This window comes from Hyperolius riggenbachi, chromosome 4 (genome assembly GCF_040937935.1).
Source record: "Hyperolius riggenbachi isolate aHypRig1 chromosome 4, aHypRig1.pri, whole genome shotgun sequence".
Classification (NCBI taxonomy): domain Eukaryota; kingdom Metazoa; phylum Chordata; class Amphibia; order Anura; family Hyperoliidae; genus Hyperolius; species Hyperolius riggenbachi.
The window spans coordinates 165,003,259-165,028,761 of NC_090649.1; the positions used below are offsets into that span (position 1 = coordinate 165,003,259).

General features: G+C 42.0%; 1 protein-coding gene across 5 annotated transcripts in view; it reads left to right on the forward strand.

Moving 5' to 3' along the window:
• Positions 1 to 25,503, forward strand: part of SCHIP1 (schwannomin interacting protein 1) — a 538,791-nt gene that overhangs the window by 497,388 nt on the left and 15,900 nt on the right. For all 5 annotated transcript variants that reach the window (XM_068280922.1, XM_068280923.1, XM_068280924.1 and 2 more), the window contains 3 exons: positions 11,435 to 11,553; positions 22,079 to 22,196; positions 23,048 to 23,245. In XM_068280922.1, the coding sequence (XP_068137023.1) occupies positions 11,435 to 11,553; positions 22,079 to 22,196; positions 23,048 to 23,245 (435 nt within the window). The remainder of the gene's footprint in view (positions 1 to 11,434; positions 11,554 to 22,078; positions 22,197 to 23,047; positions 23,246 to 25,503) is intronic.

The window sequence follows — 25,503 nt, forward strand, 5'->3', positions numbered from 1 at the left end:
GATCAGAGAGGGGTCGTATGGCTGCCTTTACTGCAAACAGTGATCCCAGTGATCGAATCTGCTTTCGATCGGCGGGGAATCGGCCCAGTGTATGGCCAGCTTTACACTTTACATATGCAGGCTAGTATTGTTACGATTGTATTCACTGTAAACAGCTGTTTGTCTTTAATGCTGTCATGCAGTGAGAATGTAAGTGCAGTGCACACTAATGCTGGGAATACACCATGCAATTTTCTGTTAGATTTACCTGCCAGATACGGTAGATAAAGTTCAACATGTTGGAAATATATCTATCTTACCATCTATCTGCCGATTCTACTCAGCAGGAGATGACCAGAAGACAATGCACCAGAGATAATGACCATTCTCTACAGAAAATAATCTAATTATGCATTCTAACAGAAAATCTAACAGAAAAATCTAACAGAAGAATCTAATGGTGGGAATACACGGGTCGATCCGGCGTCGGTCGATTAGCCGCCGGATCGACCCCAGCCTCGTCCCCGCTTGTCCACGCGTCCCCGCAGATCGATTGCCACTCATCCCCGCCGGCGCTTCCTAATCAGAGCTCGATTCCCTGCCATTGTCTGCCGGCGAGGATCGGGCGGGAGTCAAGTGACTTGATCGGGCCAGCTGAATATTATCAGCTGGCCGGATCAGCTGGTCGATACACGGTACAGAAACGTACCGTGTATCCCCAGCATAACAGAAAATTGTATGGTTTATTCCCAGCATTACAGAATGCACCCCACATCTGCCTAGACCAGGCTTTCTCAACCAGGGTTCCCTGGAACCCCTGGGTTCCTTGACTACTCTGCAGGGGTTCCTTGGCATTTTCCCCTATCGTGGGGGAAGTATAATTGAGCACATTATAATAGGTGGTACTGTAACAAGAAGCACTAAATTGGGGGCTCAGGAGACAGTATAATGAGTGGCAGTGTAATAGGGGGTAGTGAAATAAACAGCCACACATACTTTTAAAGACCATGCCTCCTGCAAAATAAATGCAGGGGTTCCTCGGGATCAAAAATTGTTTGCAGGGGTTCCTCCAAGGTAGAAAGGTTGAGAAATGCTGGCCTAGACTGTCTGGATGAAGTGCACCTGTATTCTCAGTGGAGATTCATTTTGTCTCAAGACTAACAAGCTCAGAGTGGACAAAGACATGGTAAACGAAGTCCAGTGTATATAACTAAAAACTTACGGATATAATTTGAGGGATGGGGCAGATAACATTTGGTGACTCGGCAGAAAGAGATTTATGTGTCCTGGAGCTCATAAACCCTGTAACAGCCTACTATTCTAGCGCTAACAAGATTCTCCCCTTTCGTGTTACAGAAAAGGACATAATTTTCCCTTTGCACAAAGCATTAGTACAACCTCCTCTTAAACATTCAGTTCAGTTTAAGGCATCAGTTCATCATTGAAGGGAATCTAAGTTAATAAGGTGCATGGGGGACTTCACTTAGGAGGAAAGGATAAGTGAACAGAATGTATTCAGCCTGGAGAATTAAGAGGGGATATGATCACCTTATATATAAATAGCCCTTTCAGAAATTAAGTGGAAAGTTGCTCTTTTTAATGTCTGCTCCTGGACACAGAAAAGAAAGCGGTTTGATCTGCAACTATGAAAAGGGCTCTGTTCAGTAAGAACGAATAAAACGTACAATAGTATTCTCTCCACCTAGAGCTGTGTATGGGGACAGAATTGCGCCACATATATACCAAGCCCTGCTCAATTTCGACCATCCCACTTTGTATCTAGGAATTGGGATAGATCCAAAATAAACAAGGCTGGTTGGAGATGCTATCCCTGTGCACAATGCTCCTCCAGACTGCTTCTAGCAGATGCAATTCAAAGCTCAAACTAGACTAGATGTTTTAACAAGACAATAATATATAACCTGAAACTTCCATTTCTAAACCAAAATAGCAGAATGTTGGTCTAGGGATTTTTTTTTCTAAGATCTGTAGGAGTAACCCTTAAATTTGTTGTTTTATCCTGCCTGTTTTTATTGGTTTAGTTGAGCACAGGTAAAACAATTATTCTTTTATTTTTATGGATCTATGGTAACTGGTAATAATGTAATACAAAAGTAAAACAGACTTTAGAAACGTAACTACTTCTGTACCCTTAGGCCCAGTTCACTTTGGCATAAAAATGGTCCGTGTAGCCGACCCTAACGGAACTGATCCTAACGGAGGTGAACAGATCCTATGTTGCTCAATAGGTTCCATTCACATTTCTCTTTTGGAACGGATCCATTCATCCCATTGTGTCGAACAAGTTTGGGGAGGGAGCAATTTTTTTCGGCTCGACGGACCCGTTGCATTCACGGTGCGCTAACGGAACAAAGGTTTACTGATCAAGGCCTGATGCCCATTAAAAACTGATCCGTTTCACAGATCCATTTTTACGAGGATCAGTTTTTACACAGATCAGTTTTTGATCTGTCCGGTGTGAACCAGGACTTACAAGATTATTTTTTTTTTTTTTACAAAATGGTAAACCTCTTAGTAAGATGCGTGGCCAACCTAAGCATATATTTCTAGCAATAGCCATGTTGCCTCAGCGATAGTGTTGAGTTCCTCAGAGGGACAGTAAAGCTTGTTGCACAGTGATATGTACATTAGATTTCAGACACTTCAGTCAGATAGAGGAAAGTTAATCCGCAGGGTTTAGTACAGTACAAGTCTCAATGGGATTGATTCTCAGGTTAGTGTAGAGTTGGAAAGCCCTATAATAATTTCATTATAATTCAGATCATTGTTAATGTGTATCATATTGTCTGCTTCAGTCAGGTTTCAGTTCTCCCTTTATTATACTGTATCCTCTGATAGATTTTTTTTTTATATACATCATCCCGATACAGATTTAAAGCATGGGGGGGATACACTACACATTCTTTACCAGAATACGTCACTGACTGCTTACCTTTAGATCTAAATATAATGGTGTCAGGGATCCAGATGCAGCATTTTGTCTTTATTAGGGAAAGCCAGCTAGCATATCAGCAGATAGAGGCTGCATTCCATGCTGAAGTGTGGCAGGTGATGGTGGGAGTATGACAGAGCCTGCTACTGTGCGTAAAAGCAGAGATGTATGTGAGCAGCACAAAGTAACAGATGTCTTCACTTGCATGTGAGAAGAACAAACACAGTGGGCCTGAGTTGGGAGAATTTCACATGGGCTGTCACCCAGATAGGATAGCTAATCAAAACCTTTTGAGACAAATAACTGAGGTAGCTGCTGCTGAAAGTGGATCATGGGCAAGGTTGAAATATACTGGAAGGCTGAATCCTGCTAAAAATGAACCATAGCGGCCAAACAAAGGATGAACTTCTGCAGAAAATCAGTTCCCTTCACTTGGTGGAAACATCTGTTGAGGTAACGGAGTGTGTGTGTGTGTGTGCGTGTGTGTGTGTGTGTGTGTGTGTGTGTGTGTGTGTGTTTGTTTGTGTGTGTTTGTGTGTGTGAGCGTGCGTGCGTGCGTGCGTGTGTGTGTGTGTGTGTGTGTGAGCGTGTGTGTGTGTGAGCGTGTGTGTGTGTGTGTGTGTGTGTGTGAGTGTGTGTGTGTGTGAGCGTGTGTGTGTGTGTGTGTGCGTGTGTGTGTGTGCGTGCGTGCGTGCGTGTGTGCGTGCGCATTCGCACACCCTTTTCTCTGTGTTTGCACAGTTATTACTTTAACCAAAGGTATCATTATACCTAAAATTGGTATGCTACTAGTTAATAAGACAGCTAGACTAGTGTTTTCTCAACAATAGTAAAGCATTAAAGCTTTTTATTAATTACCTCGATCCTTGCTAACATCAGCTCAGGTACTTCTTCACAAATACTTGTTAGGAGTACTTTATAAGAGTTTAGGCATGCTGTGCATTTAATGGTTAGATAGTGTACTGATTAAGGGCTCTGCCTTGGACACAGGAGACCTGGGTTCAAATCTCGACTCTTCCTTTTCAGGAGAGCCAGCACCTATTCAGCTAGGAGTCCTTGGGCATGACTCCCTGACACTAACTGCTGAGCGCGCCCTAGTGGCTGCAGCTCAAGCGCTTTGAGTCCACCAGGAGAAAAGCGCAATACAGGTAGTCCCCGGTTAACGAATGAGATAGGGACTGCAGGTTTGTTCTTAACCTGAATCTGTTCTTAAGTCGGAACATTGTGCCATCCCTGTACCTCCTCTGTACCCCCCTGTGCCTCCAGTGCCCCCCTGTGTCACCTCAGCCCTTTGTATCCATTTATACAAGTTTAAAAACCATTTTCTTTGATTTTTTTTAAAATAGATTTTCTCAATAACTACAAGTCCAATTTGAAAAAAAATGTTTTTGACTTGTTCCCATGGAAACAGAGAATCCATGCCGTTCATATCGGCGAATCGTTCGTAAGTCGGGGACTACCTGTATAAATGTTATTTGTATTATCTTGTCTTTAATTATCTAAACAATACTTGCTTTTTAAAGAAAATCTGTAACGAAAAAACCTCCCCTGGGGGCTACTCACCTCAGGTGTTCCACGGCGGCGGCGATAAAGCTCCCCGAACAGCGGGGATGTAAATATTTACCTTCCCAGCTCCAGCGCAGGTGCAGTATTGGCTCTCCACTAGGGGATAGCCGGAAATAGCCGATATCTTTCGGTCCGCTCTACTGCGCAGGCCCAAGTCTCCTGCGTCTGCGTAGTAGCGAGGACCCAACAGAGATCGGCTATTTCCGAGCGGAGAGCCGTAACAGCGCCCCCGCTGGAGCCACAAAAGATAAATATTGCACAGCCTGACAAATTGTCGGCTGTGTGTTCCGTGGGCTACAGCGAGACCGCCGCGGGACACAGGAGGAGGACGGGGGATGCCTCGATAGGATCCAGAGGCTTCCCCCTACCGAGGTGAGTACCTACCAGGGGAACTTATTTTTGTTACAGAGTCTCTTTAAGATAATTGAATTATATAATCTTGCTATATAATAGACTGACTGCAATTAGTTCCCTGAGCCAGTATACCTTCACACATTCATCCCATAACCTCGGAGCTCCATTCCTTACATTCAAAGTGATATCCCTCCAGTGGACATGTATGTTGGAGTATCAGCAATTTCCCTGTGGTCTTTATTGACCGTGTGGCCACACATTCTGTACTGTAAAATGCTAGATGTTAGATAACTCTCTGCTATCACATTATCTTTTAGGTAATCCATGTCACAAAATTCCCTCTAGAGGGTCCTTTTCTACCCTGGAGCCTCATTTCTTCTGTTATATTAGGGCAACCTAATGTTGCATTAGCCAAGGTATAAAATAAATTGAACATTTAATTAGAGAAAAATACACATAAAGGCTGGAGCAAAAGTGCAGATCTGGCAGCTCTGGTTGTGTGACCTTCCTGCCAGTGACTCCAAGAAGTATGAATAATTGGTGAGTCACCATTATACAACACTGACCTTCACATATTGATCTCATAACCTCGGTGCTCCATTCCTTACATTCAGAGTGATATCCCTGCAGAGGACATGTATGTTGGAGTATCAGCAATTTTCCTATGTTCTTTATTGTGTGGCCATGTTCTATACTCCAGGGCTCCCCAACCACCCGCTCCGCGGCCCAGTGCCAGTCCATGAGCCCTTTTGAACCGGTCCGCCTCCCTTTCTATTGTCAGTCTACTCTACTGCATCCAACAGAATATGGTATTTCAGATTTGGATAATATGAGGACAGTTTAGAACATCTGTCAAGTTTTACTGCTGTTTGTTTTCTGATTTGGATTCCTCTATTCTGTTCTTATTGACTATCATTAGAATAGGCAGAAACAGCATTGACAATATTCAAAATGGGTCCAGAATCTCATGAGTGTCCTAACACTTCCCCACAGTACTAGAAAAAACAGTGCTTCCCTTTTGTTAGAATGGGGAGGTGTTACAACTGCTTTTAGGTACTATTGCTGTTTGTATCACTGCGGAAGAGATTGGCGGCGTAACTAGAAGTGGACTGAGCTGATAGCAAACACGGACAATAGCATAACTAATCAGCACTGTCCATTCAGGGGCCTATTTCCTTTCATGGTAGAAATCCAAACACTTCATGGAAAATACAAACATGTCATTGACGCAACAGTGGAAATTCTCTATACATTGCTGAAATCTATCGTGAAAATACATTCTAGTGGTTTGTTCTCTGTGTTTCTTTAATCATTTCAAATATAGTTGCTGAAATAAATGTAAACTGTCCAACTTATCTTTCATTTATGTATACAACCACTGGAAGTGACACTGAAGCAAAAAAACCTTATGATCTTAATTGTATGTGTAGAACGGATAATTAATGGAACGTTAGTAGCAAAGAAAAGAGTCTCATGTTTATTTTAAGTTTATAGCTTTATTTTTAATAACATTGCATCATTCTCTAAAATTTACAAAGTTTACACACTACACTCTGTATTTTAAACTATGAAACAGAGCAGAGCTATTGACCCTTTCTGTAGTAAAACCTTTAACAAACAAGAAACAGTGAGAGACAGGTTGAGATAAGTGCTTCAGAAAACAGCACTATTACTGACCCAAGTTGGGTCGGAGAGCTCAGAGAAGCTCTTTTGCATAGATAGCAGCTGAAGTTTCTTAACTCTTCCTGAAATAATATGAGACTCATGTGTGCTACTAGTGTTCTATTTCTTAGCTTAGTATGATTTTCCTTCTTAAAACAGTAGGTACTTGCTATAATTCAGTTTTAAGTGAACAGCTGTGGTTACCCACAATGCACCACTATTGAGTATGCAAATGATCTCTTTATGCCCCTGAAACCAGGCTTCCATCCAGAACCGCTGGTATATAGAAAACCTATAGCTTTAAATTTTACAGAACCACATCAACCTCACATGCTAACAGCCTGTTTTGACTTTCGTTCCTCCTCAGTGCAAGGCAGGGATTGATATGGCTCTATGGGATAGGACTCGGACCAGTACAACAGAGTAACCAAGCAGCTCAGAGTGACGCAAAGCACTAGGAAAGTATAGGGGACTAAAGGCCTGAGCGCACTGCTGCGTTTTTAAAAAACGCATGCGTTTTTTAAGCATTTTAAAAAGCCCAGAAACACATTAAAGCGTATAAAAATGCATTTCAAAAACGCTAGAAAACGCATTCGTTTTTAAAAATGCAGCAGTGGGCTCAGGCCCTAGGAGACTGAAAAGCCCTCCTATTACTAAAAAGCAATGCTTTTTAATAGGAATAGGAGGGCTTTTCAGTCTCTTTTAGTCCCCTTATAGTTTCCTAGTGGTTTTGGGTCACCCGAGCTGCTTGGTTACTCTATTTCTTAGCTGTACTACACATACAAATCATTATCTCATAGGTTCATATTCACTTCAGATTCCCTTGAAATGCTGGTAAATATATATATATATATATATATTATTCCTTGTTATCTGTGATTGGAGACTGTAGGGACTGTGACACCAGTCTCGCAGCATACCTCTGGCCCAGACAGGGGACGTGGCTGGTCTGTTGGAGTGGATTATAGAGGGTTACATGGAAGTGCAGGGCATAGTGGTAACAAAGCCGCACACACAGGAGCTTTCGCTGCACACGGATTATATGATCGCTGGAAACCAGACAACGTGTAGCCAGATGTAACTGGCTAAGGAGCTTATTCTTTTGCTGACAGTCTGTATGTTCAGTGAGACATTTGGATGTTCTAATTTAATCAGTTTAATTTCTTTTATGAGGAAATGTTTGACTTGCTGGCTCTATTAAAGGTGTTCTGTTCTGGTGATTTATCCCTTTCAGAAATATGGCAGGCAAGTTGTTGTAGATTATGGTCCATGGGTTGTAGATAATCTTCTTACACAAGATTACAGCCCGTCCCTTTAATTGTATGAAGTGACTTATCCTGTGTACTAGTGTGTGTCAGGATATATCAAATTAAACCACCCTCAGAAAAGGATACTTACTGGAATTAATAAAAAAAAGCTTTCATTTAAACCTCTTCTATCAAGGAAAAATGGGACTACAGCTAGTAATACGGTATTTATTTGTATTGTATGTCCATTAGGGGTGAGGCACAGTTTACCTCATGGTGTCGTCAGAAATAGGAAGATAAATGAATGTCTCCAGTAGAGACAGAGATGGCAGTACATTTAGCATTGTAGGGAAGTCATGGAGCTCTCCATCTCCGTGGTTCCTGTTTAATTCACTTTTTTTTCTCACGAGTTTTCACCAAGGTGATATGTTCATACCTCATGAATAAAATGTCTTTTTAATTCCTTCTAAGCATACCAGTTGTCTGGCAGCCCTGCTGATCTTTCAGGTCAGTAGTGTCTGAATCACACACCTGAAACAAGCATGCAGCTAATCTTGTCAGATTTTTTTTGTCAGAAAAATCGAACCTGCATGCTTGTTCCGGGTCTGCGGCTAAAAGTATTAGAGGCAGAGGATCAGCAGGGCAGCCAGGCAATGTGCATTGTTTAGAAGGAAATAAATATGTCAGCCACAATAATTCTCTCACCTCGGGTTCTTTTTAAACCACCAGCAAGCAAGGAAATACTCAAGATGAAATTTTATTTGTTTTCAACCTACTTTCTTGGTAATTTTTCAATTCCAAAGTGCTGACAAATTATTTAATAGAGCAGATGAAAAATTATCTCCTAGGAGAAAAAGTTAATTGATCAAACGCCCCTCTGTTTTCTGATTTTTACCAGTTGGAGATATTCCCTTTACTTTCTTAAGGTGGCCATACACTGGTCGATTTGCCATCAGATCGACCAACAGATAGATCCTTCTCTGATCGAATCTGATTAGAGAGGGATCATATGGCTGCCCTTACTGCAAACAGATTGTGACTCGATTTCAGCACGAAATCGATTCACCATCTGTGAAGCTGCCGCCCCCCCCCCCCCCCCTCATACATTACCTGATCCGGCCGCGCAAGTCCCCCGGTCTCCGCTGTCTTCTCCACGCTCGGCTCCAGCTTTACTGAACTTCCTGCCGGGGAAAGTTTAAACAGTAGAGGGCGCTCTACTGTTTAAACTTCCTGCCGGGACAGGAAGTGAAGCCAGATCGAATTCAGAGCCCAGCGGAGAAGAAGACAGCGGAGACCAGGGGACTCGTGCCGGTGGAGCAGGTAATGTATTGCCGCTAGCGTCGGTCGTTGGGCATTCAAACGCTGCTATCGACGCACTCCCGACCTGCCGGCGATGGAGCAAAATCTTCCGCACGGACGGCTCGACGGGAATCGATGGGAACAATTGATTTCGGATGGAAAACAATCGTTCTGTCAGCGTTTGCGCAACGATTTTACAGCAGATTCGATCACAGTGATCGAATCTGCTGTATATTGGTTGGGAAAATCGTTAGATGTATGGGCCCCTTTAGGTGTCACAGTAGACTTGGCATAGCAACAGGTGTCTTAAGGTGCCCACTAATGATACAATCTTAATTGCGTAATCGTATCACCTCTAAGTATCCATTCAAAGTATATTCACTCTGTTTAGCCTTCTTCCACCTAGATTTGGTAAGCTTTTACAATTGAGACTGTATCATTGAAAGATACAGAAACTAATAAAAAAAAAACTGACCACTCTGTATAACTAAAGAAGTGATGGAAAGAAGATGTTGGAGATCTTTGTGTTCACATGTATTTCTAGAATACAACTGTGAAGCACTTACGATTTATCAAACCTAGGTCAGACACATGGGCAGGAACGTCTTAGACAGCAGCAATTCTATACAGACTTCACATACCAAAGTTCAAGAAGTGAAGGGATCTGGCACTGGGCTAGCAAAGGGTTTTGTTTTCTGTGTGCTGGCGGTACAGTGTCATCAGAGAGAAAGTGGGCATCTAGTATGAAGGCTAAAGGCGCTAAACTTATCCCATTCCATCTATTAAAGAGAACCCGAGGTGTGTTTAAAGAATGTTATCTGCATACAGAGGCTGGATCTGCCTATACAGCCCAGCCTCTGTTGCTATCCCAAACCCCCCTAAGGTCCCCCTGCACTCTGCAATCCCTCATAAATCACAGCAATGCTTTGAGGCTGTGTTTACATCTGTAGTGTCAGTCTCAGCTGCTCCCCCGCCTCCTGCATAGCTCCGGTCCCTGCCCCCATCCCTTCCCTCCAATCAGCAGGGAGGGAAGGGATGCAGTCGGGGACTGGAGTTCTGCAGGAGGCGGGGAGAGCAGCAGACTGACACTATAGAGATAAACACAGCCAGCTCTGACAAGCTGTTTGTCAGCAACGTGGCTGTGATTTATAAGGGATTGCAGAGTGCAGGGGGAGCTTAGGGGGGTTTGGGATAGCAACAGAGGCTGGGCTGTATAGGCAGATCCAGCCTCTGTATGCAGATAATATTCTTCAAACCCACCTCGGGTTCTCTTTAAATAAGCTTGTTTATATGGCTCAAACTTGGACTGCCAACACCATGATGTGATGTTGTGTTTATGTGTCTTTACTTTGTAATGTTTACTCCTGGCGAAGCCCTCTAAGAGTGTGAAACATGTAGGATTCAGCACACATGGGGCTCGATTCACGAAGCGGTGCTGATCCAGTTAGAGACTTTAGGCGTGATAACCATTGCACCACGCTGGTGAAAAGCCAGTTTAGGCGTGATAAGTTTAGGTGTGATAAGTTTAGGCGTGATAAATTTAGATAAGTTTAGATCGCACGCAAAGTCCCGCATGCAAAGCAGCGCCATTAAACTCTATGCGAAGTGCACCAGACTTTGCTAGCGCAAAACTTTTGATCAGCTGTGCACTGCGGTGCTAACCCAATTGGTGCTATAGTTATCACGCCTACATTTAGCACGCCTAAACTTAGCACGCCTAAACTGAATTTAGGCGTGATAAAGGGCTTTTCACCAGCATGCTAACTGTTAGCACCGCTTTGTGAATCAAGCCCATGGTGTTCACTTCATATTTTCATAGTGTCCCTACTGTCATTTCCAGCTCCCTTCATATCACATTACCCAGATAACAGTCTCTCTAAGGATAACACAGAGGAGCTGGTCCTCCAGCCATTTTGTTTTGTTTGTATTGCATAGCAGATTGTATCATGTAGAGCGAGCGTATTGGCCCCTGTCTACTTTCTATGTCTACATTAAGTTCCAGTGGGGGCATATGTGTCATCACATCACTGTTTTGGGGGGAATAATAGCTTTTATTTGTTTTAATCTGCTGTCCATAGCAATTAGTGTGGACTTGGAGCATTATTGGCCCTTTTGCAGCGCAAGCCTGTGTATGTCAGAATGAGGGGGGGGGGGGGGGGGGGAATAAAGTAGCTTAAACTGACATTAATGCACAAAATATGTTTATTAAAATGTTTGTGATTTCTTTGCTGTTGACTATTTGTTTCTTTTATTTTTGGATTTCTGGGTATAAAAAAAGAAATGTAATGTTTTTAAACTTTTACAATTAGGCATGTCATGTCGAAAGAAGCCTAGATTTGAGTGACCTCTGACATTTTAATCATTGATGTTTCAGGCTCAGAAAAATGAAAGAGAATCCATCAGGCAAAAATTGGCACTTGGGAGTTTTTTCGATGATGGCCCTGGACTCTACACAAGCTGTAGCAAAAGCGGGAAGCCCAGTCTATCTTCCAGGTATGTCATATTGATTAAGCACTGTTTACCACTGTCATACAGTTGTGAGCAAAGGGCTGCCTGAGCCTGAAGTGTGTAGTATTATGCTGTTGTCGGTCATCGGTTTTCCTCCACTTGATCTGTGTAGCCAACTTGGCAGCCATGTTGGGGTACAAGAACTGAGGATATTCCAGAATATAATGCATCCCCTGCTTTATGGCTGGCCTGGCAGCATCGTGTTGGATAACTTTTCCCTCACTTCTTTCCCTGCAGTTTAGACAAGGGCCATATTGCCAGTATAGAGGGTCAATGAGATACCGGTACTCAAAATTTTGGCTTGCATGCAAATTGTAGGAAGCTTGGAATTGGGCCAATAAAATGCACTTCCTGATCATTTTGATTGGCTCTATCCCAACCTGCAAACAATTTGCAATACATTTGCATTGAAGCTGTAATAATATGCATCTCATTAACTATCTGTAATAATAAGTAGTGTTCAGACATAGTTTTGTGTGAATGGTTATAGGTCAGTTTCTGACAGTGGAGTAAAATATGCTTCTAAATGTATTTTTTTGCTGGAAAATATTCCATGCTATCACTATGGTATATACAATATAATTCTTGTTTAGGTCATAAAAATCATGTCTAATGTACAATTACAAGTGTTTTTGTTCCTGTTCCAGTTTAACAGTGATCTTCTGGGTTTGTGGAACTCCCTGTTCTGAAATTTATTTCATATGAGAAAAAAAAAAATACTACATGTGTCTGTTGTACAGAAAAATCAAAGGTTTTATATTTTCTGGAGATGGAATTTCCTGGGTTTTTTCTGATATAAGTCAATCAGGAGTGGTGGAAAATTTGGATACATTTTTCCTAAAATTGAATGGTGTAGGATAGATAATTCAAGCAATTTTTTCTGAATTTTCAATCAGTCTTATCATAACTGGTGAATAACTGAACACGTGTGTGGTGTGTTGGTCAGAAGTTTCAAAATTTAAAATCAATCGGCAGAAAAAATATTACAAATGTTAGGGTGTGTGGCCATCTCAAGTAATGTGCAAGCCTAACTTAATTGTGTTAGCTCCGCTGAGTAGTCTTGAGTGGGTTAATAATCCTGCAAATAGAATAGCAGCGAAATGTGACTCTACATTCAGTCAAATCTTAGGACTGCAGATCTGTCCAGTCCTAGACATCTATAAAATTCATCATCCCTCCAGCCAACTGCAGTATGCTTTTATGTATTATTGCTGCAAATTGTTTACAGCTGCTGCCCTGTATGTTCAGTGAAGTCTATGCTTTTTGTTAATCTGGTTTTGTGTCTCTTCTCATCAGTTTTCCCCAGTGAAACAGTTGCCAGTAATTTTCTGTTGTATTGTTTGTACTACATGCTATTTGATTGTCAGTTATTGGAAATGTGGTGCAGGGGGGATTTAAAGAGGAACTCCAGTGAAAATAATGTAATAAAAAAAAGTGCTTCATTTTTACAATAATTATGTATACATGATTTAGTCCGTGTTTGCCCATTGTAAAATCTTTCCTCTCCCTGATTTACATTCTGTCATTTATTACATGGTGACATTTTTACTGTTGGCAGGTGATGTAGCTGCTGCATGCATTTTTGGCAGTTGGAAACAGTTGTAAACAGCTATTTCCCACAATGCAGCAAGGTTCCCAAACAGGAAACTGCCAGGAGTACGTACTCAGAGCTTCTTGTGGGAGGGGTTTCACCACAATATCAGTCATACAGCGCCCCCTGATGGTCTGTTTGAGAAAAGGATTAGATTCTCATGTAAAAGGGGGTATCAGCTACTGATTGGGATAAAGTTCAATTCTTGGTCGGAGTTTCTCTTTAAGTCAGTTCACAGGCTGAAAAAGCAGTCATAAAAATTTGACACTGTTATGCGATTACTAGTCAGTGGTTGATGTGTATAGTGTGTACAAAGTCTTAAAGGACAACTGTAACAAGAGGTACAGGTCCTTCTCAAAAAATTAGCATATTGTGACAAAGTTCATTATTTTCTGTAATGTACTGATAAACATTAGACTTTCGTATATCTTAGATTCATTACACAGAACTGAAGTAGTTCAAGCCTTTTACTGTTTTAATATTGATGATTTTGGCATACAGCTCATGAAAACCCAAAATTCCTATCTCAAAAAATTAGCATATTTCATCCGACCAATAAAAGAAAAGTGTTTTTAAAACAAAAAAAGTCAACCTTCAAATAATTATGTTCAGTTATGCACTCAATACTTGGTCGGGAATCCTTTTGCAGAAATAAGTCGGCCCCCACAAACGAACCTTTTGCAGAAATGACTGTTTCAATGCGGCGTGGCATGGAGGCAATCAGCCTGTGGCACTGCTCAGGTGTTATGGAGGCCCAGGATGCTTCGATAGCGGCCTTAAACTCATCCAGAGTGTTGGGTCTTGCGTCTCTCAACTTTCTTTTCACAATATCCCACAGATTCTCTATGGGGTTCAGGTCAGGAGAGTTGGCAGGCCAATTGAGCACAGTAATACCATGGTCAGTAAACCATTTACCAGTGGTTTTGGCACTGTGAGCAGGTGCCAGGTCGTGCTGAAAAATGACATCTTCATCTCCATAAAGCTTTTCAGCAGATGGAAGCATGAAGTGCTCCAAAATCTCCTGATAGCTAGCTGCATTGACCCTGCCCTTGATAAAACACAGTGGACCAACACCAGCAGCTGACATGACACCCCGGACCATCACTAACTGTGGGTACTTGACACTGGACTTCAGGCATTTTGGCATTTCCCTCTCCCCAGTCTTCCTCCAGACTCTGGAACCTTGATTTCCGAATGACATGCAAAAGTTGCTTTCATCCGAAAAAAGTACTTTGGACCCTTGAGCAACAGTCCAGTGCTGCTTCTCTGTAGCCCAGGTCAGGCGCTTCTGCCGCTTTTTCTGGTTCAAAAGTGGCTTGACCTGTGGAATGCGGCACCTGTAGCCCATTTCCTGCACACGCCTGTACACGGTGGCTCTGGATGTTTCTACTCCAGACTCAGTCCACTGCTTTCGCAGGTCCCCAAAGTCTGGAATCGGTCCTTCTCCACAATTTTCCTCAGGGTCCGGTTACCTCTTCTCGTTGTGCAGCGTTTTCTGCCACACTTTTTCCTTCAAACAGACTTCCAACTGAGGTGCCTTGATACAGCACTCTGGGAACAGCCTATTCGTTCAGAAATGTCTTTCTGTGTCTTACCCTCTTGCTTGAGGGTGTCAATGATGGCCTTCTGGGCAGCAGTCAGGTCGGCAGTCTTACCCATAATTGCGGTTTTGAGTAATGAACCAGACTGGGAGTTTTTAAAAGCCTCAGGAATCTTTTGCAGGTGTTTAGAGTTAATTAGTTGATTCAGATGATTAGGTTAATAGCTCATTTAGAAAACCTTTTCATGATATGCTAATTTTTTGAGATAGGAATGTGGGGTTTTCATGAGCTGTATGCCAAAATCATTAATAGTAAAACAATAAAAGGCTTGAACTACTTCAGTTGTGTGTATTTGAATCTAAAATATATGAAAGTCTAATGTTTATCAGTACATTACAGAAAATAATGAACTTTATCACAATATGCTAATTTTTTGAGAAGGACCTGTATATGGAGGCTGCCATATTTATTTCCTTTTAAACAATAACAGTTGCCCGACTATCCTCTGACTCTTATTCTTTTGCTGATCCTCTGCCTCTTATTCTTTTAGCCAAAGGCTCTGAACAAGCATGCAGCAGATCAGGTGTTTCTGACATTATTGTCAGATCTGACATGATTAGCTGCATGCTTGTTTCAGGTGTGTGATGCAGACATTACTGCAGCCAGAGAGTTTAGCGGGGCTGCCAGGCAACTGGTATTGTTTAAAAGGAAATAAATATGGCACCCTCCATATACTTCTCACTTCAGTTGTCCTTTAAGGTGGCCACACACCATACAATTTTTTAAGCCGCATCTACACGCGTAGATGCGGCAGCGATGTTCCTTATCAATCGAGCCGCTGATGCGGCTCGATTGATAAGATCCGACAGGACGGATCTCCCCACCGCCGATTCCCTGCTCGCTCCCCGCGAGGGGACAATGGCAGGGAATCGAGCGGAAGATAAGCGGGGACTCGAATCCAGCATGCGAGCGAGGACGCGGCAGGCACGCGCGGGGACGCGGAAGAGGTGATCCGGCAGCTAATTGAGCCGCCGGATTGCAGCCTCATCTACTCTTGTAGATGAGGCTTTAAATATCTTTTTCAATATCTTTTCAATTCAAGAATTGCAATACATTTTTCTGACTGATTGTGACATTTAAAAAATCTGACCCATGTACCACTCATTTTTCCCCAATTATGAAAAAAAAATGATTCAAACTCTAAAAAAAAATTGCTTGAGTCTGTAAATCAAGAAATTGACAATCCTACACCATACAATTTTCATAAAAATTGATCAGAAAAATTCAACACTCCCGGTCTTCTTTTATCGAAGAAAAACGGGAAATTTGCTCGGATTTCTCGAATAAATGAAAAAAGCTTTTGATTTTTCTGTACAGTTGATCGTTTTTATTGAATTGCTTTAAAATGTGATCATTTTATTGTATTGTGTGTGGTCACCTTTAGGGTGCATACACCCATCCAATTTTGATTGGCTAATCACTGACTAATTTTACCACCTCCTTGTAGCATGAGGGCCGATACATTTTGAATACTGTACTATGAAGAGATTGTGTAGGTAAGCTCTCATACTGCATGGAAGTTGTAAAATTGACCAGTCATTGGCCAATTGAAATTGAATGTGTGTATGCACCCTTAGGCCTGTCTTAATCCCAGTATACACTTTCAAATATGATTGGCCAATCACTGACCAATTTTACCACCTCCATGTAACATGAGGGTTTACCTATACAATCTGCTCATAGTATTTCATATCTATATCAATGGATGTTTTATCCTCCAGTAAGTACACATTTCTGCCTCCTTGTGTTGCTGTGTTTAAAGAAAATAGGTATATAATGAGGTTGGTTGACATTCTGGCTATGCAGACCATGTTTTCTCCTATATTTCTTGGTCTGAAGCTTTCTTTTGGCATTGCTGCTGTTTTTACATGAGGCTCAGTATGGGTAGCTACACACTTTTATGTAGTACCTCCCATATCTATGCATTGTATCTCCCATCACTCAGCTTGTGTTCTACTGGGTGATAGGAGGTATTGGTCGGTGTAGGTAGAATTCCTTTAGACTTTAGTGCCTAAATATCCTCCCTTTTTGATGTGTAATGGTGCCCATACATGGTACAATTTTTTAATCCAATCTTACCATTTCTATGTAATATAAGGGAACTGCTGAAATTATCCTTTGAGTATACTCACTTAATTTACCCTTATATTACATAGAAATGGTAAGATTGTATGAAAACAATTGTACCATGTATGGGTACCATAACGCACAGTCCAAGAACGCCAATTTGTTTTTCCATATTAACTTGATTATTTTACTCTAAACGTTGTTTGATAAATGGATGTGCTTGGTTTGATTTACACCTATGTATCATCCCCATACCAGAACCAGTGATTACTGGCCCTTCCCATGAGTGTATTCAGAAGAGTTCTTCTTTCCACCTCCTACATATACAGGTGTGCTTCAACAGGAGACATTACTGATCCCATTGGTGCAGTTATGTGTCTGTCTGTAGAAGGGAAGCAGCAAATTTGGGTGATGAAGGTGCCGCAAAAGTTTGTCCGGCATATACGCCCGTTATTTGTAGCTGCAATTTGCATAGCAGCACAGGTGCAAATTTCCACCTGGAATTGATATTTGTATGGGTGCCTGTGGCGGCACCCAAACCTCTGCGGCACTGGAGGGGGTGGGGGCGGGGGGGGGTTAGGGGGCAAAGTTTAACCACTAAACGATCACCTCATGCCAATTGACGTGAACGCTGCAGCTCCCCCGGGACCGCCTAACACCAATTGGCATAAAGTCCTGGGGAAATGTTTTGCTGGGGATCACCCATCCCCGCTTGAGTGACGGAGCTCCACTCCATCTTCAGTCTCCCAGCGGCGATTGCCGTCTATTTACACTGTACAGTGCTGCGATCTATGGCAGCGCTGTACTGGGGACAGCAGTGACGTTGGGCTGTCCCCTTGGGAGACTCAGAGAGCGATTGGCTCTCGTAGGCTGATGCCTATGAGTGCTGATCGCTGTGATTGAAAAATAAATGAATAAATAAAAAAAACAAAGCCCTGCAGTGATCAGAGCCCACCAACAGAAAGCTCTGTTGGTGGACAGAAAAGGGGGGGGGAGTTTAATTTGTGTGCTTAGTTGTACGGCTGTGCAGCAACCTGACAAAGCTGCACAGCCCTGTGTTGTAAAAAATATCCTGGTCACTAGGGGGGTGTAAGCCTACGGTCCTTAAGAGGTTAAGGTTAGCCATTAAGAAGCTTGTTTGCAGGGAAGTGGGGGGGCTTGGTTAAGGATAGGCATCAGGAAGTGGGTGGGGGGCTTGGTTAAGGTTAGGCATCAGGGAGGTGGGTTTTATGGTTCGGGGGAGGGGGGTGTAGTCTAAGGCATCAGCAGGGGGGTTGGTTAGGGTTGGGCATCAACATTATGCATGGGAGGGTTCTGTGTGAGAATAGGTTTAGGTTTAAGTTTAGCTGTAGTAAAATAGCAGTAAAATTAAAATATTGGTAAATGTTACTATCTAAATTAGCACTGTGAAATAGGAGATTCTACTACTGGCAATTTTCCAGCACCCACTTCTGTAGTCTCACTTGCATGCAGAGTATGGGTGAACGTGAACATGACTGCACAGGGAGAGGAGAAGAGTGAAAATCATCCTATCTTGCTGGCACTGTGAATTTACCTGGGATAAAATCTGTCCAATCGTGTTGGAGTTTGTAAATCTGCTTCCAGAAGTAGCAGTTTGAGGACAGATATTGGCAGCGGTTCTGGCAACACAGATATGTTACTACCTCTGCGTAGATCCACCTCTGCTTCTTCCAGAATAATTTAATAACACACTCATCCTTCCTAATTGGATTATAATGAAATCTTTGGGATTACATACTGGAGCTGTGAATTAAATGGGAGATAAATTTGACTTTCTCCCCAGTGGGAATATTACTTATCCTGAAGTGTATTTTATAATAGAATACAAAATAGGATTTTTTTTATTTTATTTTAGTCAGATTAGTCTATGAGAAGTTCTGAAGTGTTTTTCTGACAGATTTCTGCCATCTAGCCTCACAGCAGACGGTCATGTATGTGATAATCAGCTATACTTTGCCATGTGGTTTACGTCACCGTTACTCATTGTAGTGGTGTGACTCTGTGATCGGTTGGGTGATTTTTGGTCATGTTAGCGGAGAAACTAAACATCACATTTGTAATTGAGCAGCTGATGTCACGAGAATATTTAGAGATTCTGCAGTTTTAATTATAAATCAAAGTGTTTTTACACTGCCATGAGCATAGTTTATCATTTGCTCCAGCTGCCGTTACAGAAGTGTTTGGGAGGGACACTCATACAATGGATTGCTCTGCCCAGTGATGATAGCATTGGTAACAGTATGGAGAAGGCAAACCTCCTATTAAAAATTCCATCCAGAGTATCTCCAAGGGAACATTCTCCTAACCCTGCATGTTTGTCAGACTTCATGGTACATAAAACATAGATGTGTCAATCATTGACAGCATAAAAGAAGCTCATTTTCTAAAGAAGGCGATAGATGTCTGTCAGACTAGGACGGAAATTAAAAAGATTACCGGACAATTGGACATGAACAGTGCTAGTGGAATAGATTTCTGACTGCCAAGACAAGGCCTCACGAGCAAGTTCAGTCCGAAAGGGGAATGCAAGTGCCGGGTTTCATTACATTGTCTGCTAGTGCCTCTCACTACTATTGAGGTGAAATGCATTTGTGTAATATTAAAAAGAAGCTAACCATGGAAGTACATGGGAGGTGTGCCAGTACGGGATCTTTACTGTCCAGAAACAGCATCAGGGCAAGACTAAAACCATAAAACCTGTGTATGGCAGCTGCTGATGCTCCTGATGTGTTGGAAGAGATCTGGACTGCCAGATCATCTCATCCAAGTTGCCTCTGAGTCCATTGCTCTCCCTCATTACCCCTCCCACTCCATACTGCTCTGTCAGGTGCCACACATCACCCTTCTGCCTTCCTCCATAGCAACAGAATTCATTGCTAGCCTACAGGCTAGTGATGTGTCTATACAAATTTTGACTGTGAACTGTTACCTGAGGGACCCAGTCTTAGTTTCTGTCATGAATGCCTTGGCACCACCACCCCATTGCCAGCCTCTAAGCTGGTATTGAAAGTGCTGATGAGCTTCCAGTAACAGGGCTCTGCCGCCTAAACAAGACCAGTCCCCATGGTTCATGACATTGGGGAAGTCGGCAAGAGGGGTTTTCACTCACTCTTTGCAAAGTGCACTTGTCTATGCCAGGGACAAGGGACTCATCCTCACCTTGTGCTGGAGAAGGTAGAAAGATGGAAGTAACTACCCACATGCATGAGGAGGTAAGCCCTGGGGCATCTAATAATGAAATGTGAGAGTCTGCTACAATAACACGAGCCATCCCCCCAGATGTCTGGCTTCCCCTCCCCCATTCCCCACAAGATAAAAAGGGAAAGGAGGTATTTTGACCTATTACCTATTTATAGTAAATAGCTACACATTTTGTATGAAATAAAATAAAAAAGATCTATAAATCTTATGCTGGGGCTCCGAATTAGTCCATTGATCTGGACCATGAGAATTTGTCCTGAGGAGGATACCCATTGGATCAAAAGACCAATGGGAAATCCTGGTGGAAGAGTCAAAAATGCATTTTTGCTAGGGCTTCCTTCCCTTTGCCCACAGTCACAGCTGTGGTTTTTAACTAAATGGATGCCTGGTCAATGGGAACCCTCAACAGAGAGAAACCCAATTAGGTTCACTCCTCATATCCTCAACGCCTTTCTTTCAATTCTCTCTTTTTGAATTCCTCTATTTGTTGTCAGTGGGGCTGGGTCCTAAAAAGGTGGTGGCTCAAATGTTCCATGTTTCATTTGTTGCCAACCTTCCCTTTACATGTGGATCTGTAGACTCTGTGATCCTCTGTAGGTTCGTGCTGATGCATCTCTTATGAGCTTCATACGTCACAAGCTCACTAAACCTTTTCTTAGATTCAGCTAAAAGAAAACCTGAGTATTAGGCAGTTATTATGTGCCATGCTGTGGTGCTGCTATTGACGTACGTACAATCCTGAGAAATAACTTGGCAGCTGTCGTTATTACAACATCCCACACTGCCCTGGCTCACAGCCACAGATTGTAATTTACTATAAAAATGGAGATGCAGAATATTTTTTAAGTATAATTTATTCTCATTTAAACATGTAATGTTGGCTTTAGCAGTTGTAATTAGTGATCATTCAGGCTCAGAACAGTGGCATGATTGTGTTGCACACATTGTAAATTGCTATTGTGTAATTACCATACCATCAACTGGATTCTCACATGGGAAAAAAAGAGCAAGTTTCTAAAAAGATAAAAAATCAAGTGCTTAATTTAGGTCATCACTGGGGACATCATTACCAATATACAAAATTAAGGCTGTATTTGCTTGTTATTTAGCTCCGGGGGTTTCCATGCTGAAGGTCAATATCAGTTCAAAGCAGCTGAGTAAATCTGCAGAATCCTAACTACAAATGAGATGTCAGATCCCTGCTTCCTTTATGTCCCACTTCCCTGTTCCTACTGGGTCATATCTGGTGCAGGTATCTCACAAAACTGAGTACACCTCTCACATTTTGGTAAATCATTTATTACAGTATAGCTTTTCATGTGACAGCACTGAAGATTTGGCACATCGATACGTTAAGTAGTCTGACTACAGCTTGTATGACAGTATAAATTTGCTGTCAATCAAAATAACTTCCGCACACAGCCATTAATGTCTAAATCGATGTAAATAAAAGTGAGTACACCCCTAAAGCCTAATCTACACGATACGATTCTTTATACGAATCGATTACGATTCTATTTACGATCCGATTAAATCCGACATGTCCGATCAGGATTCGATTCAATTCGATTTGCCATTGTTTTAATCCGATCAGGATTCGATTCGATTCAATTCGATTTGCCATTGTTTTACAATGGCAAATAGAATTGAATTGAATCGAATCCTGATCGGACATGTCAGATTTAATCAGATCGTAAATAGAATCGTATAAAGAATCGTATCGTGTAGATTGGGCTTAAGTGAAGAAGGTTAAAATTGGTGCCCAATTAGACCTTTTCCCTCCCGGCGTCATGTTACTCAGCAGTGTTACAAGGTCTCAGGTGTGAATGAGGAGCAAGAGTGTTAAATTTGGTGTCATCGCTCTCACACTCTCTTATACTGGTCACTGTAAGTTCAAAATAGCACCTCAAGGCAGAGAACTCTCTGAGGAATTTAACCACTTTGCAACGACAGATACATTTTGCTTGCATGGGATCATAGATGGGTTTTAAACACACCACTCAATTCCCTGATTTTTTTTCCTTTTCAGGCTCCAAAGTGGGATGAACCTGCAGATCTGTTTTGTAAATGACAGTGGGAGTGACAAGGACAGTGACGCTGATGACAGCAAAACCGAAACAAGCCTTGACACTCCTCTATCTCCTATGGTGAGTTAAAGCAAACCTCACAGACACTGAAAGGGTTGCAAGGATCACAGCGCTATGAGCTTTTGGGGTTGGGATTCTTATTATGAGGCAAGGTATAGAGACATTCTAATGAGGAGAGGTGTACTAATAATATAGGCTTGTCAGTGCTTCCATCCAAGTATTGTGCCCCAGGCTGTGCCCAGGAAATGGCTTGCCCTTTAGTACTTTTTACCTGAAAATACAAAGGCTCGAGCCTCTAATTTTGGTTACTTTAACAGATACCTGCAATGAACTACATGCTTTTAGCTTGCCCCGTTATCAGAAATTTACAAATAAAGACATCTAGAAAATGTTGTGGTGCAGACATACGGTGTTGCTATTGGTAATTCCACAAATGCCCATTAATTTATATTGCCACACAGCTTGGACTCCATAAAGCTTTAAGGAATTTACTGATTTCTCAGATTGATTGCAAATTTATAAAAATGTAATTTTGGTTTTATTGAGTGGATTCCCACGTCCTTGTAAATGTCTTTCAGTGCCCCAAACAAACCAGTATAATTGTTTTGTCAATTGACCTCAATGTGATTTGGATTCAGGGCCTTCTGAAACCAGAACATTTTGACATGTTTGGCCAAGTTGCATAAACACTCAATGGGCATGTCTGGGAAACACTACAGGGTTTCTGTAACTTATAAAACAACAAATATTAGACATCCACAGTATTCAGGAGCTCTTTTAGTTAAAAAATCACCTATGGTGTGCCTACATGTGACATTATTTGTAGAAGGCATTCTTACTATGCAGTCCATCACAGTTTTATTAAGGTCACAGTGCTGTTTTAGGTGAGCCTGTTTTATATTCCTCTACAGAGCAAGCAGAGTTCTTCATACTCAGACCGAGACACCACTGAGGAGGAGTCCGAGTCCTTTGAAGACATGGATTTCATCTCCAGGCAGAAGAAACTGCAAGCAGAAGCAAAGATGGCTCTGGCTATGGTAAAACCAATGGCCAAGATGCAGGTGGAGGTGGAGAAACAGAACAGAAAAAAATCGCCAGTTGCAGATTTGGTGAGAAAGTTTTAAAACCTTTGCATCTAATCTTAAAAAAATCAGCATCATATTTTCCAAATTCTACAGCCATGTCCTTTTCTCTAACGGAGTCCTTTCAATATTAGTCTATAGGGAATTGCTTTGGTCCATCCCACATGGTTTCCTGCTGAATATGGGGTTAAATATATGTAATTAATGCACCACCTGACTGGTTTGGCTGCAGCTCTTGTCTGCTTGTCTGCCATATTAGTTACACATCATTACCCTGTCCAGACTTGGCTGTAGTAATGAGAAAGCTTTGCTTCTCTTCAGCAAAACAGCAGCTGCAAACAGGTAACCATAAAGATCTGGTTAAGCAAAGGCAGTAAGTGTAAGGGCCCGTTTCCACTAGGGCGAATTCGCATGCGTGGCCTGCATGCGAATTCGCATAGGCAATGAAAGTGGATGGGACTGTTTCCACTTGTCATTGTTTTCGTGCGTTTTTCTGTGCAGGATTTTTCTGCACAGTAGGGCCCGCAGAATTCGCCTGCGTGAGGAATGCAGGCGAATCGCAGCCCATGTATTTAATAGGGAAAACGCACGTGCGTTTTTTGCCGCGAATTCGCGTGCGAATTCGCATGAAAAGTAATACAAATTGAGTCAGGCAGTGACATGGTTAAATTCGCATAGACCCTGCCTATGCGAAATCGCATGCGAAATCGCGGCAAAAAACGCATGCGGAATCGCATCCGCATGCGTTTTTGTCAGCGGTGGAATCCTAGCGATTCGCACCGCACTAGTGGAAACGAGCCCTAAGAGTTATATTTTATACTGAAGGGACCACACATCCTCGTGTATAGGTACTCGAGAAAAAGAAAGCAAGTTATGCTTCAATCTATTAGAATTCAACTGACACTGTCAAAAGCCTGTTACAGAATGTATGTGAACAACTGATGGATTACAGAGTATAGCATTTCCTTTCCTCCAGTTGTATCTTTTTAACATTCAAATGTCAGTTGAATATGACTTATTTTATACAGGGTTAGTGTTTTTGTTAAAAAAAAAAAAGGCTTGGCTTATGTAAACTAAAATGTTGGGAATACAGACAAACCAAGGATGAATGGGCTCAATTTAATCAGGATTATCCCTTTTTATTAGTGAATTTGCTCATGCAGATTACAACACTAATGAGCAAATTAGCTGATAAATGGGATAATCCCAATATACGGTAAATTGAGCCTGTACTTCTTTGTGGATGTGTTAGTGGTATAGGTGGAGAACCTATATAGATATGGCTTTCTTCTGGTGGGGTTTGGGAATATGGGACATTGGGGCTCATTTATCAAGATAATTGCATGGAAAACAAGCAAAAGTGCAGCAGATATTACCGGTAAAATTGCTGTGCGCTGCCTGAGAAAAGGAATATTTGGCCCTATGTCCCTTATTCAAGTCACTATTAATCCTAGGTTATACTGTCACAGTTTATGAAAAAATACCCTTAAGCCACCAGCAAGCAAGAGAAAAAAACTCTGAATCATTATGACATTATGTTTTCACCCACTTTTTGGTACAGATATGTAGATATTGTAAGGAGAAGATGGAAAATTAGAACATTTAGACAAAAAAGTGAATTGAATAAGGTCCTTTGGGGATCTAAAACCAATTTCCTTTTCATCATGCAGTCTGTTATATGTAGCTGTGTTTTGTTTGCTTACTTGACTATCATTATAGGCTTCCTTAAAAAATGCTACTAGCATGGTTGGGGTGCTGAGCTTTTTGAGTAGAGCTCCACACTGCACCATAATGGGTTGTGGGTGTTGGCTGTTTGGAGCTTTGAAGTTGCTATTCGAGTGATTTGGTCAATTAGGGCCCTTTTCCACTTGCGCGGAAACTGGGCTGAATCCGCAGTTTCCCCGTTGGCAAATTTACGCGGAAACTCTGCCATAGGGAGTAATAGAGCCGCCCGCCGAATCGCTTGTGCTAGCGATTCAGTCTGCTTTTCCATCCGAATCTGTGCAAATCCCATAGCCGTGCATGGCACGGCTCATGGGATTCGTCAGCGTAACCGCAGGTCCGGAAGTGCCGCCACGCGTCTTGCATGCGGCTGCAGTGGAAACGGGCCCTTAAAGTCTCTTATAAAAGGCCATAGTAGATAAAGGAACGAGAAGATCAGCAGAATGTACAGAAATGCAACAAGAGAGAACCCAGCAGGTGCAGGAACTGATAATCATGAAAATGTATTTATTTATTTATTGTATTTATAAAGAGCCAACATATTACGCAGCGCTGTACATTAA